At 42.1% G+C, this 19,323-nt stretch overlaps 1 protein-coding gene across 1 annotated transcript in view; it reads left to right on the top strand.

The window, feature by feature from the left end:
• OBSCN (obscurin, cytoskeletal calmodulin and titin-interacting RhoGEF) overlaps positions 1–19,323 on the top strand; it is a 235,604-nt gene that overhangs the window by 55,918 nt on the left and 160,363 nt on the right. Inside the window, exons 12-14 of the mRNA XM_061149525.1 lie at positions 2,533–2,808; positions 12,830–13,105; positions 16,703–16,978. Of these exons, the coding sequence (XP_061005508.1) occupies positions 2,533–2,808; positions 12,830–13,105; positions 16,703–16,978 (828 nt within the window). The remainder of the gene's footprint in view (positions 1–2,532; positions 2,809–12,829; positions 13,106–16,702; positions 16,979–19,323) is intronic.

Below are 19,323 nucleotides of genomic sequence, written 5' to 3'. Positions count from 1 at the left end.
GGATAATATGATTTATCCAAAAGATAAAATATGCACCATAAAAAGATAGTTAAAAATGATTACCATGTAAAAAATCAGTATGAAAAAAACACTTCTATAAGTAGTAACAGACATTTCGAAAATGAAATTTTGAAAGTTACAATGGCATGATAAGGATCAGTATCTAAATTCCAAGTCTAATAAGTGTGCTGAGAGGCTCTGTAAGGGCAGGGAGATACTAAAAAAAAATTTTAAGAGACAGTCAAGAAGTTCTAAGATGTTGGATAGAAATCAATTGAAGAATAAAACATGTTCAATACCCATTAAAATTCAAACAAATGTTTGTTTAGTGGGACTTTGAAAATTGACACATAAATTTCAAAGACCACGTGCAGTGAATTCACTCTTGAAGAAGAACAAAAGGAGAGTTATTTGCTATACTAGATATCAACACTGTTATAAAGCTACAGTAATGCATACAGTAGTGTCTTGTTGCGAGGATAGGTATTGAGACCAAAGGACCAGAAAAATGATCTCAGACACAGACCTATGAGTGGATGACCATGTTCCCCTTCTTTTTAAAAGAAAACTGTGGAATAGTGCAAGGGGAAAGACAGCATGTTCTTAATAAATGGTACTTAAACCACTTAACCATAGTAAATCAATAGGAAAAAAAAGATCAGACTTGTAACTCTTCCCACACATAGTCAACTCCTTTTGGAGTTGAAGGGAATAGAAGGGAAAATCGTACAACTCTTTTTTAAAAAATTATTTATTTATTTTTGGTTGGGTTGGGTCTTTGTTGCTGCGTGTGGACTTTGCCTGTGGTCAGCAGGGGCTGTTCTTCACCGCTCTGCATGGGCTTCTCATTGAGTCACTTCTCTTGTTGTGGAGCACAGGCTCTAGGCACACAGGCTTCAGCAGTTGCAGGAGGCAAGCGCAGAAGTTGCAGCTCTCAGGTTCAGCAGTTGCAGCTTGTGGGCCCTCGAGTGCAAAGGTTTCGGTGGTTGTGGCCATGGGCTCAGTAGTTGCAGCTTCTGGGTTCTAGAGCTTGAGCTCAGTAGTCGTGGTGCATGGGCTTAGATGCTCTTAGAGCTCACACGTGAACTCTTCCTGTGTCCCCTGCGTTGGCAGGCAGGTTCCTCTCCACTGTGCTACAAAAGAAGTCCTCATAAAACTCTTAGATGAAAACATAGATGATTTTAATTACTTAAGGGTAAGGAATGATTTCTTAGAATGTTCGCTAGCCATAATGAGTGGGGTGCCATTTCCTTCTCCAGAGGATCTTCCAGACCTAGGCACTGAACCCTAGTCTCTTGCATCTCCTGCATTGGCAGGCGGATTCCTTATCCCTAGCACCTCTTGGAAGCTCTCAACCATACTGAAACAAATTTGAAATACTTTAATATATTGAAATGAAACATGAAGATTCACCAGAAGATAGCATAAGTTCGTAAAAGGCAAACCACACAGATATGGAAGATATTTAGAACACACATACTTGTCAGTCAGTGCCTAGCATTGGAGAAGGAAATGGCAACCCACTCCAGTGTCCTTGCCTGGAGAATCCCAGGGACGGGGGAGCCTGGTGGGCTGCCGTCTATGGGGTCGCATAGAGTCGGACACGACTGAAGTGACTTAGCAGCAGCAGCAGCATTTAAATATAAATAAATAAATAAGTCCTTCAAATAAATAAATGACAGATGGTGCTATTGAAAATAAGGCAGAAACTTTGAACAGTGACAACACGGAAGAGCAAACACTGTTGAGCAAAAACATCAGAAAGAGTTTTTTACTTTGAGTCATTAGAAAAAATGTGAAAGAGCGCCACAGGAGGCGCACTCACTCCCACCAGAGTGAGTCCTTGCCAGCCCTTTTCTGGTCCTTGCTAACAGTGAGAGTAGGTGAGGGTGGAGCCTCAGCAAGTCCCATTCACTGCAGATGAGAACATGGGTTACACAGTACTGTGGGAAAGACTGGGCTCATGAGGAAGGCTAGGAATGCACCCATGACGACCCACCAGTTTGGTTTGAATGGTGTCACCAGGAAGAAAACAGTAATGGCAAACCCAGTCCTAATGCTAAAGGTGGTCAGTTTCTCCATTCCTCAGACACTGAAAGAGAAGACCATGGGTAGGTGTAAGCGTACAAGTTGACAATAGTACGAATAGGCATGGGGGCTGAGCCTGACATCTCCGTGGACTGCAGGTGAGACGTCCCTGCATAATAGTAGGGAGACGACTGTGGGTCCATCTAGGAAGGCTAGGGAACAGTTGCCTCATGACCCTGCTGATGCCAGAAGCAGGGAATCTTTTCCAGTGGCGCCCCCGGACCAGCTCAGAAGGACCCATGGGGAATGTTTAAATAGTGTGTCTTTTGCTGAGAAACGCAGGGGGTCCTCCTCAGGGCACAGGGCTGGTGCAGAGCCTGAGAGTCTCCAGCTCCAATGCCCCTTCCCACCACCCCACGGCCCACCTCCCCATCCAGGTCTTCTCTGCCCGGGGCTGCCGTCCTGAGATGGGGTCTCTGACCCTGTGTATCCCTCTGTCCTCAGAGCCCTCGGTGGTGTTTGCCAAGGAGCAGCCGGCACGCAGTGACTTGCAGGCCGTGGCGGGAAGCAGCGCCACGCTGAGCTGCGAGGTGGCCCAGGCCCAGACGGAGGTGACGTGGTACAAGGACGGCAAGAAGCTGAGTCCGAGCTCGAAAGTGCGTGTGGAGGCCACGGGCCGTGGGCGGCGGCTGGTGCTGCAGCAGGCGGGCAAGGCGGATGCCGGGGAGTACAGCTGCGAGGCCGGGGGCCAGAAGGTCTCCTTCCACCTGGACGTCACAGGTCAGTCCTGGAGGAGGACGCGGAGCTAGCCTGTGTGCAAGTATGAGGGAATTGGCTTTTGGTCTCACCAGACTATATGTGCACGTGCCTATAACCTTCATCTCTTCTTGCCGCTCAGTTTTCCGTGTCCCATCTTGATACCCATTTTGGCCTGGAGGAGGATGAATGGCAAGGGTGGCCTGGAAAGAGGAGAGGCCGTTTCTGCCCACCTGTTTCCAGGCAGTTAGGCTCAGTCCCACTGTCTTATCACCTGCCCAGAAGCTTCTTGTTTTCCCTGATGTCAAAACCTATTTTACCAAAAGTTTTACTTTCATTTCAGGTTCAGAGAATTTGGTATCAAAAGAAACAGATCATTACACACAAATAAGCAATTTCAATGTTTAATAGAGGTTTATTTAACTTAATTTCAATATATAATCATTAAAAGAAATAGAAACAATAGAAAAGAGTAACAGACTGTTGGTGGGAATGCAAACTGGTACAGCCTCTAGGACTGGAGAGTGAAGATTCCTTAAAATATTGGAAATAGAACTGCCACATAACCCAGCAATGCCACTGTTGGGCATGCACACCGAGGAAACCAAAATTGAAAGAGACACATGTACCCCAGTGTTCATTGCGACACTGTTTGTGATAGCTAGGACGTGGAAGCAACCTGGATGTCCATTGGCAGATGAATAGATAAGGAAGTTGGAATACAATGGAATATTTAGTTCAGTTCAGCTCAGTCATGTCTGACTCTTTGTGACCCCATGGACTGCAGTGTGCCAGGCTTCCCTGACCATGACCAACTTTTGGAGTTTGCTCAAACTCATGTCCATCGAATCAGTGATGACATCCAACCATTTCATCCTCTGTCATCCCCTTCTCCTCCTGCCTTCAATCTTTCCTAGCATCAGGGTCTCTTCCAGTGAGTCAGTTCTTTGCATTATGTGGCCAAAGTATTGAAGTTTCAGCTTTAGCATCAGTCCTTCCAATGAATATTCAGGACCGATTTCCTTTAGGATTGACTGGTTGGATCTCCTTGCAGTCCAAGGGACTCTCAAGAGTCTTCTCCAACACCACAGTTCAAAAACACCAATTTTTCAACACTCAGCTTTCTTTATGGTCCAACTGTCACATCCATACATGACTGCTGGAAAAACCATAGCTTTGACTAAGATCGACCTTTGTCTGCACAGGAATGTCTATGTTTTTTAACATGCTGTCTAGGTTGGTCATAGGTTTTCTTCCAAGGAGCAAGCATCTTTTAATTTCATGGCTGCAGTGACCATCTGCAGTGATTTTGGAGCCCAAGAAAATAACGTCTCTCACTGTGTCCACTGTTTCCCCATATATTTGCCATGAAGTGATGGGACCAGATGCCATGATCTTAGTTTTCTGAATGTTGAGTTTTAAGCCAGCTTTTTCACTCTCCTCTCACTTTCATCAAGAAGCTCTTTAGTTCTTCTCTTTCTGCCATAAGGGTGGTGTCATCTGCGATTCTGAGGTTACTGATATTTCTCCTGACAATCTTGATTCCAGCTTGTGCTTCATCCAGTTAAGCATTTTGCATGATGTCTTCTGCATGTAAGTTAAATAATCAGGGTGACAATATATAGCCTTGACATACACCTTTCCCAGTTTAGAACCAGTCTCTTGTCCCATGTTCAGTTGTAACTGTTGCTTCTTGACCTGCATACAGATTTCTCAGGAGGCACGTCAGGTGGTCTGGTATTCCCATCTCTTTAATAATTTTCCACAGTTTGTTGTGATCCACAAAGTCAAAGACTTTGGCATAGTCAATAAAGCAGAAGTATATATTTTTCTGGAACTCTCTTGTTTTTTTGATGATCCAGCAGATGTTGGCAATTTGATCTCTGGTTCCTCTGCCTTTTCTAAATCCAGCTTGAACATCTGGAAGTTCACAGTTCATGTATTGCTGAAGCCTGGCCTGGAGAATTTTGAGCATTACTTTGCTAGCATGTGGGATGAGTACAATTGTGTTATAAGTTTTAACATTCTTTGGGATTGCCTTTCTTTGGGATTGGAATGAAGACTGACCTTTTCCAGTCCTGTGGCCACTGCTGAGTTTTCCAAATTTGCTGGAATATCGCGTGCAGCACTTTCACAGCATCATCTTTCAGGATTTGAAAAGCTCAGCTGAAATTCCATCACCTCCACTAGCTTTGTTTGTAGTGATGCTTCCTAAGGCCCACTTGACTTCATATTCCAGGATGTCTGACTCTAGGTGACTGGTCACACCACTGTGGTTATCTGGGTCATGAAGATCATTTTGTACAGTTCTTCTGTGTATTCTTGCCAGTTCTTCTTAATCTCTTCCGCTTCTGTTAGGTCCATACCATTTCTGTCCTTTATTGTGCCCATCTTTGCATGAAATGTTCCCTTGGTATCTCTAATTTTCTTGAAGAGATCTCTAGTCTTTCTCATTCTGTTGGTTTCCTCTATTTCTTTGCATTGATCAGTGAGAAAGGCTTTCTTATCTCTCCTTGCTTTTCTTTGGAACTCTGCATTCAAATGGGAATATCTTTCCTTTTCTCCTTTGCCTTTAGCTTCTTTTCTTTCGTCAGCTATTTGTAAGCTCCTTGGACAACCATTTTGCCTTTTTGCATTTCTTCTTCTTGGGGATGGTCTTGATCCCTGTCTTCTGTACAATCTCATGAACCTCCATCCATAGTTCTTCAGGCACTCTATCAGATCTGGTCCCTTAAATCTATTTCTCACTTCCACTGTACAACCGTAAGGGATTTGATTTAGGTCATACCTGGATGATATAGTTGCTTTCCCTACTTTCTTCAATTTAAGTCTAAATTTTGCAATAAAGAGTTCATGATCTGAACCGCAGTCGGCTCCCGGTCTTGTTTTTGCTGACTGTATAGAGCTTCTCCATCTTTGGCTGAAAAGAATATAATCAATCTGATTTTGATATCGACCATCTGGTGATGGCCATGTGTAGAGTCTTCTTTCGTGTTGTTGGAAGAGGTAAACTAAAAAAACATCCAGACTTAAACAGGACGCTGAGAAGTCTCTCGTTAACAGCAATCTGGAGTCCCAATTGAGAAGAGGGCTTCAGCGGCAGTTCACTCCACTGATGAGAGTTCAGATTGCAGTTTGAAGTTTACCTCTTCCAACAACACAAGAGAAGACATATATACAATGGAATATTATTCAGCTATAAAAAGGAACACATTTGAATCAGTTCTAATGAGGTGGATGAAACTAGAGCCTGTTATACAGAGTGAAGTAAGTCAGAAAAAGAAACACCAATACAGTATATTAACACATATATATATGGAATTTAGAAAGATGGTAGCAATGATCCCATATGCAAGGCAGCATAAGAGACACAGATGTAAAGAACAGACTTTTGGACTGTGTGGGAAATAGCAAGGGTGGGAAGTTGTGAGAGAATAGCATTGAAACATGTATATTATATGTAAAATAGATGACCAGTGCAAGTTCGATGCATGAAGCAGGGCACTCAAAGCCGGCTCTGAGACAACCCAAAGGGATAGGGTGGGGAGGGAGGTGGAAGGGGTTTTCAGGATGGGGGGGACACATGTGCACCTGTGGTTGATTCATGTTAATGTATGGCAAAAACCACCAGAATATTGTAATTATCCTCCAATGAAAATAAATTAATTAAACAAAAGCAAAGAGTAACAGCACATATATCACCAAATTGGGCTGACCAACATCCAGACTTAAACATCATGCTGAGAAGTCTCTTGTTAACAGCAATCTGGAGTCCCAGTTGGGAAGAGGGCCTCAGTGGCAGTTCACTCCACAGATGAGACTTCAGATTACAATTTGGGGGGCCCCTGCTTATAACCCCAGGCCGCATCACCAGTTTGCATGCAAAAATGCAGCTCTGGTTTTAGTTTAACATTTTTACGGTGCTGTTTGCTTTATCTTGTGAGTCATAGGATTTCATTAGAACCCAGGCATGAATCCAGGGGCTCAAGAATCCCAAGACTCACTCCCTTTCTTATCTAAAGTGCAACCTGACTTGCTGTGCTTGCAGACAGGCAGGAAATGCGGGCAGTGTCCTGGCAGGTCACAAGGAAGGTCAAGAGCCTGCTCTCCTGCTTCTGAAGCCTGAACAATACCACCTGCATGGTAACTTCCCTAAGAGGACTCTGGCACTCCCTGATACTTGGGGGCTAAGGCAGGCCTGCGGATACATGACTTTCCTCCCATCATATGTCTTACCTGAGAGCGATCACGTGCCCTCATCTGAAACCTCGTACTTGTTCTTGGTTGGTTAGAGGTGTTTCAGTATGATGGATCCCAGATTAGGGGACATGTTGGCCACAAGATTGTACTTAGAGTTTTTTCAGGAGTGAACTTTGGATGATGAAATTTGAGATTTCTGGGAGGCCTTTCCTTCCTTGTCCTGGATTTAAAAGCTCCGGTTGCCCAAAGGTAGCAAAAAACAGGGCCGTGTTTTGCTGTCATGTCCTGGCAAAGGGAAGAGAGAGAGAATGATTAGTGGAGAAACACCTGTGCTATTTAGGGAGATCTTCTTAGATCAAATATGGTTTTGTTTTTGCCTGCAAAGAGTTTGAGTGTTGCAGGTAAGTATTCCCCTTGGCGTTACATTGTTGAATTTAGGAATGGAAAGGAAAAAGTGGCTTCTGTCACATCATTAGGCTTGGCTAATGAAGAGCTGTTGTCCTAGCAGCCTCTAACTGGGCAAGCAATATTTTTAAAAATTTTTTAATTGGTGGAAAATTGCTTTACAATTTTGTGCTGGTTTATGCCATAGTACAACATGAATCAATCATAATTATGTATATAATATATAATTACATATATATTTAATTATATATAATTAATCAATTCCCTCCTGAGCTGCTCTTCCCTCCCCTGCCCTCATCCCACCCCTCTAGCTCATCACAGAGCACCGGGCTGGGCTCCTTGTGTTATTTAGCAAATTCCCACTATCTGTTTTACACGACTGTGTATATATGTTTATGCTGCTTTCTCAATTAGTCCCTTCCTCATCTTCCCCCTCTGTGCCCACAAGTCTGTTCTCTACTAGGATCATCAGTACCATTTTTCTGGATTCTATATATATTGCGTTAATATACAATACTTGCTTTTCTCTTTCTGACTTACTTCACTCTGTATCAGAGGCTCTGGGTTCATTCACTTCACTACAGCTGACTCAAATGCATTCCTTTTTATGGCTGAGTAATATTCCATTGTATAAATGTACCACAACTTCTTTATCCATTCATCTGTCAGTGGACATCTAGGTTGCTTCCATTCCCTGGCTGTTGTAAATACTGCTGCAGTGGACACTGGGGTACATGTGTCTTTTAGAATTGTGGTTTTTCTCAGGGTATATGACCTATAGTGGGATTGCTGGGTTACTTAGTAGATTTATTCCTAGTTTTTAAAGGAATCTCTGTACTGTTTTGCATAATGGTTGTATCAGTATACATTCGCACCAGCAGTACAAAAGGGTTCACTTTTCTCCACATCCTCTATAGCATTTATTGTCTGTAGGTTTTTTTGATGATGGCCATTCTGAGTTGTATGAAGTTTTGATTTGTATTTCTCTAATAATGAGAGATGTTGAGCATCTTTTCATGTGTTCATTGACCATCTGTATTTCTTCTTTGGTGAAATGTCTGTTTAAGGTCTTTCACTGATTTTTTGATTGAGCTGTTTGTCTGATATTGAGCTGTATGAGCTGCTAATATATTTTGGTTATTAACTCTTTGTCAGTTGTTTCATTTGCAATTATTTTCTCCCATCCTTTTCATCTTGTTGTTAGTTTCCTTTGCTGTGCAAAAGCTTTTAAGTTTAATTAGGTCCCATTAGTTTATTTTTGTTTTTATTAGTCTAGGAGGTGGGTGAGAGAGGATCTTGCTGTGATTTATGCAAAACAGTATACTGTCTTTGGTTTCCTCTAAGAGCTTTATAGTTTCTGGCCATACGTTCAAGTCTTTAATCCATTTTGAGTTTATTTTTGTGTATGGTTTTAGGAAATATTCTAGTTTCATTCTTTTACATGTAGCAGTCCAGTTTTCTCAGCACCACTTATTGAAGAGGCTGTCTCTTCTCATTGTGTATTCTTGCCTCCTTTGTCAAAGATAAGGTGCCCATTGGTGTGTGGGTTTATCTCTGGGCTTTATATCTTGTCCCTTTGGTCTATATTTCTGTTTTTGTTCCAGTACCATACTGTCTTGATGACTATTAGCTCTGTAGTATAGTCTGAAGTCAGGAAAGTTGAATTTTCCAGCTGTATTTTTCTTTCTCAAGATTGCTTTGTCTATTCAGGGATTTTGTGTTTCCATACAAATTATGAAGTTTTTTGTTCTGGTTCTATGGATATACCATTGGTAGCTTGATAGAGATGACATTGAATCTGTAGATGGCTTTGGGTAGTATGGCAACTTTCGAAATATAGATTCTTCTAATCTAAGAACATAGTATCTCTCCATCTGTTTATGTTGTCTTTGATTTCTTTCATCTGTGTCTTATAGTTTTCTGTATACAGATCTTTTGTTTCTTTAAATAGGTTTATTGCTAGATATTTTATTCTTTTTGTTGCAATGATGAATGGAACTGTTTTCTTAATTTCTTTTTCTGAATTTTCATTGTTAGTATATAGTAATGTAAGGAGTTTCTGTGTATTAATTTCATATCCTTTGACTTTATTAAATTCATAGATTAGCTCTGGTAGATTTTTAGTGGTGCTTTTAGGGTTTTATATGTATAGTATCATGTCATCTGCAAACAGCGAGTTTTACTTCTTCTTTTCCAATCTGGATTTCTTTTATTTCTTTTTCTTCTTTGTTGCCATGGCTAGGACTTCCAAAACTATATTGAATAATAGTGGTGAGAGTGGGCCTTTTCTTGTAACCTAACCCTTGTCTTGTTACCGATCTTAAAGGAAAAACTTTCAGTTTCTCATCATTAAGAATGATGTTTGCTCTGGGTTTGTCATATATGGCCTTTATTATGTTGAGGTGTGTTCCTTTTATGCCAATTTCCTGGACAGTTTTTTTTTTTTATCATAAATGGATATTGAATTTTGTCAAAAGTTTTCTCTGCATCTATTGAGATAATCATATTTTTTCTTTCAATTTGTTAACATGGTGTATCACACTGATTGATTTGCATATATTGAAGAATCCTTGTATCCCTGGGATAAATCTCACTTGATCATGATGTATAATTCTTTTAATGTGTTGTTGGAGTCTGTTTGCTAGAACTTTGTTGAGGATTTTTGCATCTATGTTCATCAGTGATATTGGCCTGTAATTTCCTTTTATTGTGATGTCTTTGTCTGGCTTTGGTATCAAGGTGATGGTGGCCTCATAGAATCAGTTCAGGAGTTTTCGTCCCTCAAGCAGTCTTCATTTTGTTGTATTTTCCTAATGGTCTATTTCTTGTGGCTGGAACTTAGGGCAGTCCAAGAAACCAGGTTATTCTTCTGGGAAGAGAGTCTTCATGCTAAATAGGGCTGGGCTGCCATGCCATTGACTCCTTTGTGGCAATACTTATCAGGGTAGGATGATTTATGGGTGTGTATAGATAGCCTAGGTCCCATCATGCATCTTTGTAGAATGTGGTTTTCTGAGAATAGGAGAGAGTGTTCTAAGATAAAACCATTGAAAAATTGTGAAATTTGGCTAAATTCTAGTAAACTATATGAAAGAGGAGAGAAGAAGATAGAAGTCAGAGTTGTATGACTTGTCAATCAGTGAGACTAATAATGAGAAGTCAGCCCTGTAGTTCTCTGGTCCAGTATACAAAATTTCCTGGAAAACGCTTCTTCCATACTTGTGGAGATGATCTTAGAGACAGAAAAAGGAGATTCCGTCCATTACTGTCTTCATGTACAGAACGTAGCATCACCACCATAATCACACAAGAAAGGCAGGGAGAATGAAATCCAGACAAATCTACTGCAAATATCAAGGTCAAAATAATAAACCATAACATTTGCTAACAAAATGAATTCAGCAATGTATCCACAGTTAGAGACCAGTGATGAAATTCCAGGATTCCATATTGAATTTAATGTTGGCAATGTGAATAAATAGAATGCTGGACATTAAGAGATTGAATGCAGAAAGATGTGACCATTTTCATGAGTTCAGAATCAAATGGTTGATTAAACTTGAATGTCATACATTGAGACAGAAAGTTTTCTAAATTGAGTATCAGTTCCTGCCATAAAACTATTGGCAAACTGTATACAAGTGTTCTTAATTTTTAACATAAAATTCCTGCAGAACTACACCACCATCCCACCTGAGATGAGCAAGGAAATCTTTGACATGAGGCACAATACAGGTAGGTGACTAACCCCTGAGTTGTGTAAGGAGGAAAATAAAATTACTTGCCAACAGTTTTGAAAAACTAAAGGTAGAATTTGCTGATGAGGGGATGATCAACTCAGACAATCCCAAAAATAAATGATTAGACTGCATAGGATTCTTGAATAGGATCAATGTGTAAAAAAATTAACACGCAGAAAACACTTCTATGTCTTAAGTTCTGGCAAGGAATGCTTGGAAAATGAAATATGTGTGAAAGAGTTAGACCAGCAAAATTTTTTTTTTTTTTTGTAATTTCAATCTGATAAAAGTTGCTAAGAGACTATAAGTGGGGAAAGGATTCAAATTCTTGAGAGGTTGCAATAAAGGGGTAGAAATCTGGGGGGGGAGGGAATCAAAGGTGTTTATTAGCAATCAAAATGGAACCGAATTTGTTTTGTGAGTGGTCAGATGGAAGAATAACAGGCAGATTTCAAAGGCAAGATGCAGCCAATACACTGTTTTCTTCAAGAAAATCATGGTGGGCGCATATCCCGGGACCTGATGTCAGGAATTATCATAAGGCTGCAGTTTTCAAGATAAGGGGATCCCAGTGCAGGAATAGTTACCACATCAGAGGAATAGAAGACTGAGTTCAGAAGCAGTTCATTGCCTAAATGGATTTCTGCACCACCCATTCCCTCTCAAGTCCTCCTTTTGTTACTGTGTTGTCTGTCAGAGAAGTCAAGGAAGGATGTTGTCTTCATAAATGGTGCTTGGACCATTAGGGAAACCATAGGGAAAAAATAAATTGTACTAACAGTTCACACCACACACAGGAGTAAACATGTAGTAGGTTAGAAACCTCAATCTAAAAAGTAAAACTCCCCCAAAATCCTCAGATGAGAGCATGGTTTCTTTAAAGACTAAGGTAAAGAAAAATTTCTTAAATAGAACAGAAATACTTTATACTCAAAGGGATGAAAGGACAATGTGACCCTGTTGAAAGGAAAAACTTTGGTTTATCACTGGTTTTGATCAGAAAGTGAAAATGCGAGTCACACAGTTGGGAATATCCTTAAAACTTACCTGTGTGTCATTCTTTGGTATTTAAACCATAAAGAGTGGCCAGAGGTGAATCGAGAAAAGAGAGAGCCCACCAAGGCTAAGTGGGCAAAAGATTTGAATAGTGTAACTGAGAAGAAGAAAACAGTAATGATGAACCCAGTCCTGAGGGGAAAGGTGCTCAGCTTCTCCATTCCTCAGACAATGGCAAAGAAAGCCTTGGGGAGGTGTAAGCACTCCCCGCAGATTGCCACAAGTTGACAACAGTAAGAGTGGGCTGGGTGCTGAGCCTCAGACATCTCCACTGACTGCAGATGAGAAGCTCCTTGCATAACCACATGGAGAAGACTGGGGCACTATCTTGGAAGGTTGGCGGATATTTGCATCATGAACCTGCAGATGTCATGAGCAGGGGAGATGTCTTTTTCAACAGCCCCTTTCCCAGGCCATTTCACATGGACCTGTGGGAGAATGCATGATTTGTGTGACTTGCTGCTGAGAAAGACAGAGTTTCCTCTGCAAGGCACAGGGCTGGTGCAGAACCTGGAAAATCTCCAGCTCCATCACTCCTTCCCACCACCGCGCTTCCCAGCTCCCCATCCAGGTCTTCTTTGCCCGGGGCTGCCGTCCTGACTGAGATGGGGTCTCTGACCCTGTGTATCCCCCTCTGTCCCCAGAGCCCTCGGTGGTGTTTGCCAAGGAGCAGCCGGCACGCAGTGAAGTACAGGCCATGGCGGGAACCAGTGCCATGCTGAGCTGCGAAGTGGCCCAGGCCCAGACGGAGGTGACGTGGTACAAGGATGGGAAGAAGCTGAGTTCGAGCTCGAAAGTGCGTGTGGAGGCCAAGGGCTGCACCCGGAAGCTGGTGCTGCAGCAGGCGGGCAAGGCAGATGCCGGGGAGTACAGCTGCGAGGCCGGGGGCCAGAAGGTCTCCTTCCACCTGGACGTCACAGGTCAGTCCTTGGAGGTAGTCAGTTATGTGGAGGTGATGGGACGGGCTTGCACCCCTGACTGACCCGATGATCTTTCCATTGGACTTCATCTCTTTTGGTCTTCTGTCCTCCCACCCCCATTTTCATACCCGAGGCTGGGCAAGGGAAGCTGGATGGGAGGGTGTGAACAGAAGGGAGAAAGGTGTTCTGTAAACCCAGAGTGGTGTTTCCACACAGTGATGCACGGTCGTCAGTTCCCAGCATCTGCCCAGGGTCTTCTGGGTGTTCCCTGGTGTCTGGGCCTCTGGATCTGTCTTGCACTTTTAGTCTGATGTGAACCAAATGTCCTTCAACTGTGGGCATGTGAATTTGCTCCTCTTGGCTGTCCTGACAGCTCCTCAGTGCCCCACCCAGCAATGCATGTGGGTTCCCACCAGGGAGAGATGTTTGAATTTCATTAAACCAGGACCAACACTGTCGTACTTGATTTATCTCAGGAATGAACTATAGATTTACCAGAATTTCAGTTGTTCTGGACACTCTTTTTCTTTGCACTGGATATTGAAATTATCTGTGTATCTACAGGGCTTCTGAGGTGGCTTAGTGGGTAAAGAATCTGCCTGCAGTGCAGGAGACGCAGGTTCCATCCCTGGGTCAGGAGGAGAGCATGGCAACCCACTCCAGTATTCTTGCCTGGAGAATCCTACGCACCGAGGAGCTTGACGGGTTATAGTCCATGGTGTCACGGAGAGGCAGCTGAAGGGACTGAGCACACACGCACATACACATCTAGGTCTATTTTGCTTGTAACATGTGCGAAGTAAACAGAGCAGAGAATTGGTTGATGTGTGCCTGAAATATGCACCTGTGAGGTCTGGAATTCTCTTTTCAAAGCAAATATGGATTTCCTTTGTCTTCTGTTGGAACATTCTATGTCAGAATAATAGCTGGAGTCTGATTTATAGATTTAGACTTGAAGAGGAATAGTCACTTCTCCTATACCAATATACATGTATCTTTAAAGAGTGATATTTTAGGAGAGTATGACAATTTTTTTCATGGCAATAAATGTGAAAGGCTCGACGAGTTAATCAGGTTCTTAGAAAATTATATACCAAGGGACACAGAAACACTGGACAACTCAGATAATCTTAGAACCTTTTACATAATTGGAATCACAGTGAAAAATCTTCCCACAGAGGAATGTTTAATCCCTGTAGTGCCACTGGTAAATTACATGAGCTACTTTAAAAAGGAGAACCCTGTTCATGGAGGTTATTCTGGAGAATAGAAGAATGAGATACAGTCTCTGCTTTGTTCCATGTAGATTGTGTAACACTGATACCAATATCTGACAAGGAAAGGGGTGAGGATTGAAATTATCATCAATCTATTATGGAGAGCAAGGCCAACATCTGAAAGAAAACATGATCAGAATAAGTTTAACAATATATTAAGAGGATAACTGGTGATACACTGTGATGAAAGTCATAGTCCAGAAGTGCAAGATTGTTGAAATACTAGAAATGTTAGCAAAACATTCTGTTCATGACATGCAGAGTAAAGGATGAGATTCGGCATTATAAATAGAGAAAAAATGTTTAATGAAGTTTGCATCAATTTTTGCCATAAAATTCTTAACAAATTATAAATAAAACAATTCTTTCTTAATTTGATCAATGACTCTGCAGGCAATCCAGCTGATTGCACACAAAAAAGTGAAAGTTTGAAAGCTTTGCTTATGAGATAGAGAACCAGACAAGGAAACCCACTGTTAATGCTTTTATCCAACATTTTACAGCACAGTTAGGGAAAAATAAAATAATATAAAAGTGTGAATAAACAAAAGTGGAATTCACAGATAATATGATTTACCCAAGGATAAGTTATGAGACAATAGGATAGTTAAGAATGATTACTGTGGAAAAAGTTAGTATGAAGAAAACAAACTTCTCTGTCTAATAGTAGCAACAAACGTGTTGAAAATGAAATTTTAAGAGTTAAAATAGCATCAAAGCCATCATTTTTTAATTACAAATCTAATAAGTTCTGAGAGGCTCTGTGGTGGGGAGGATTATTGGAATTTTTTTGAGAGACAGTCAAGAAATTCTAAATAGTTTGGTGAAAATCTACGGAAGAATAAAAAATGTTCAATACAAATTAAAATCCAAAAAAGTTTGTTTAGAGGGGACTTTGAAAATTGACAAGTAAATTGCAAAGACCATGTAGAGTCAATGCACTCGTGAAGAAGAGCAAATATTTGGTGATATTACCAAATATCAAGACTACTATAAAGCTATAGTAATGAATATAATAGTGTCTTGTTGCAAAGATAGACACACAAGCCAAAGCATCTCAAGAGTGATTTCAGGCACAGACCTAAATGACCACATTTCCCTTCTCCTTTTTAAAAATTATGGAATGGTAGAAGGCATAGAGGCAACATAGTTTTCATAAATGATACTTGGACCATTTAACCTATAGAGAAGAGATTAGACCAGTAAGTCATACCACACACAGTCAACTCCTGTTGGGTTACAGACCACAGAATAAAAGGGAAAATCATAGACATAAATTGCTTTAAGATAAAAAATAATTTCTTAGAATACAAGTGTACTAGCCATAATGAAACAAATGTGAAATACTTTTCATCAGAAGTTAGCATGAGTGACTAAAGGGCAAACCACACAGACGTGGAAGACATTTAGAACATATATACTTGTCAGTGCCTTGCATTTAAATATATAAAAATGTCCTCAAAATGACAGAAGATGCTATTGAAAACAGGGCAAAATCTTTGAACAGCGATGATGCAGAAGAGCAAATACCAGTGAGCAAAAATATCACAAAGGGTTCTTTCCTCCGTGTCATGAGAAAAATGCAAAAGAATGCCAGAGGAGGCACACGCATTCCCACCAGATGACCAGCGTGAGAGTGGGCAAGAGTGGAGCCTCAGTGAGTCCTGGTCACTGCGATGAGAGCATGCACGTTTCTGTGGGGAAGATGGGGCTGCATCGAGGAACGCTCCCATCATGACCCCACAGTTCCCATCCTACTAGTAAGTGGGCAAAAGATCTGAATAGTGTCACCAGGAAGAAAAAACAATAATGGTGACCCCAGTGCTCAGGGGAAAAGGTGCTTGCTGCTTCATTCCTCAGACAATGACAGAGAAAGCCATAGGGAGGTGTAAGCACTCTCTCCAGGTTGCTACCAGTTGGCAATGATAAGAGCAGGCAGAGGTGCCAGCCTCAGACATATAAATGGACTGCAGGTGAAAAGTTCCAAGGATGAAGTTATGGAAAGGACTGGCACCATCTGGGAAGGTTGGGGAGCACATGCCAGGTACCATGAGCAGGGAACAAGTCTGTTCCAGTGGCCATCCCATCCTGCAGCAGCTCTCATGGATGGACCGAGAGGAGAATTCATAAATTGTCACTGGTTACTGAGAGAGTTTGGGTGACCTCGGCAGAGGACAGCGCTGGTGTAGAGCCTGGACAAGTCTCTAAGCTCTGTTACTCCTTCATATCGCACCCAAAACTAACTCCCCATCCAGGTCTTCTCTGCCGTCCTGACTGAGGTGGGGTCTCTGACCTTCTGTATCCCCCTCTGTGTCCCCAGAGCCCTCGGTGGTGTTTGCCAAGGAGCAGCCGGCACGCAGTGACGTGCAGGCCGTGGCGGGAACCAGCGCCACGCTGAGCTGCGAGGTGGCCCAGGCCCAGACGGAGGTGACATGGTACAAGGACGGCAAGAAGCTGAGTCCGAGCTCGAAAGTGCGTGTGGAGGCCACGGGCTGCACCCGGCGGCTGGTGCTGCAGCAGGCGGGCAAGGCGGATGCCGGGGAGTACAGCTGCGAGGCCGGGGGCCAGAAGGTCTCCTTCCACCTGGACGTCACAGGTCAGTCCTGGAGGAGGACGCCGAGCTAACCTGTGTGCAGAGGATGAGGGGACTGGCTTCCAGCCTCACCAGACTTGTGTATCACCTGTAAGCTTTAGGACTTCACACCTTCCAGTCATCTGTGTCCCATCTTGTACCCACTGGCTCCAGGAAGGCTGGATGGGGAGGTTCTCGTGGAAAGAAGAGGCTCTGTTAGTGTGCATCTGTTTCCTGGCAGTGAGGCTCAGTCACACTGTTGTCTTAGCACCCGCCCAGAACCTTCCCGTTGCTCCTGGTGTTAGGACCCAGGCTCTCCCTGATGTTAGGGGCTGAGGTAGGCCTGGGGTGTAATTGACTTTCCTCCCATCATATGTCTTGCCTGACAACTAGTGCTCACCCTTATCTATATAACCTCATGGTGCTCTCAGCTGGCCAGGGGTATTTCACTTTGGTCGATGCTGGATTAAGGAAAACATCGGCCACACAGTCCTATTTGGAATTCTCTTAGGGGTAAACGTTGGATGGTGAAATTCGAGGTTTCTGGGATGCTCTTCATTCCTTTTCCTCTGTAGAGAGGGTCTGGTTGCTGGTAGGTCCCAAGAAATAGGCTGCTTTTTGTTGTCACTGACTTGTGAAAGGAGGAAACAAATGATGATGGTAGAGAGGTAATCTTCTTAGATAAAATATGATTTTCCTTTGTTTTGAAGAAGGTTGGATGTTTCAGGTCAGCATTCCTCTTGGCATTACATGACGAATTTAGGAATGGAAAGGAGAAAGTCATTTCTACCTCATTTGTGTGGATTGTTAAGAAGAAGCTACTGCCCTGCAAGCCTCTGACGGGCAAAGCAGCCTTTATTTCCTTGCATTCTCCTAGTGGTCAGTGAGTGTCTCTTTCTCATGGCTGAAATATCAGGCAGTCTAAGAAATCAGGTTATTCTTCTTCTGGGAAGAAAGTCTTCATGCAGAATAGGGGTGGGCTTCCATGCCACATTGACTCCTAGGTGGCAACCCCTAAGAGTTTGAGACCGTGCCAGTGTAGCAGGATGCGTGGGTGTGTATATACCCCAGACTCCACCATGCATCTTTGTAGCATGTGATTTTTGAAGCGCATTGAAGAGTACTTTAAGGTAAAAACCTTTGAAAAATTGTAAAATGTGTCCAAAACCTCGTAAAATACATGAAAATCAGACTGCCTGCAAAGATAGGGAAAACTCAAAGAATTGGATGACTTGTACTTGTAATCAAGAGGACAAATAATGAAAGGCTTATCAGCCTCGTAGTTCTCTGGTCAACTGTATAAAATATTCAGGAAATTGTAATTCCATGCTTGGAGATGGTCCTAGAGAGAGAGAAGAATGAGATACCCTCCATAACTGTCTTCATGTACAGAACATAACATTGGTACTGAAATCACTCTGGAGAGACAACGGGAGGATGAAATACCAGACCAGTTTACCGAGAGTATCACAATTATGAATTAAATGTTAACCAAGTGAATTCAGCAGTGTATCCAGGGGTAGAGATCAGTGGTGAAAGTCGTAGTTCAGGATTGCATGTTGTATTGATGTTGACAACGTTGATAGAAAGCTTGACATTAGATTGAATGCAAAAAGATCATCTCTGTGAGCACAGAATCAAATGGTTGATTAAACTTGCATGTCTTACACTGAGACAAAATGCTTGATAAAATTGAGCATCAGTTTGTGTCATAAAATTCTTAGTAAACTAGATAAAAGATATCTTCTTTTTAATGTTACTGCATTCTGGCAAAAAGTACAAGAACATCCCACTTATGGTATACCTGGAAGTCTTTGATGTGAAGGTCGGCACACTCAGTCCACTCTACCCACTGAGTTCAGTAAGGAAGAGAATAAAGTCATTGGCAAAGTGCTCAGTAAGAGTTCACTCACTGAGTTCAGTAAAGAGGAGAATAAAATCATTGGCAGAGTTTTGAAAAACTAAAGATGGGATTTGGTGATAATGTAATGATCAACTCAGACAATCCCAGAGATAAATGATTAGATTGCATCTGTTTCTTGAGTAAGATAAGTGTGTAAAAAATCAGTATGCAGAAATTATTTCTACATCTGAGTCCTGTCAGGGGGACCACTTGGAAAGTTAAACTTGTATGGAAGAGTTAGACTAGCACAATGGTATCGTGTTTCTAATTCCCAGGCCTGAAGAAAGTTGCTAAGGGTCTGTGTGTGAGACATTATTCAAGATTCTTGAGAGGCAGTCAGAGGTTGAGTAGATGGATAGAAATTCAAGGGAAAGAAATCAAAGATGTTTATTAACAATCAAAATCGAAACCAGTTTTTTGGGGGGTGGGTCAGATGAAAGAGAAACAGGCAGATTTCAAGGTAAGG

The sequence above is a fragment of the Dama dama genome, chromosome 9 (genome assembly GCF_033118175.1).
Source record: "Dama dama isolate Ldn47 chromosome 9, ASM3311817v1, whole genome shotgun sequence".
NCBI classification, from domain to species: Eukaryota; Metazoa; Chordata; class Mammalia; order Artiodactyla; family Cervidae; genus Dama; species Dama dama.
This window is presented reverse-complemented; position numbering and strand designations above follow the sequence as displayed.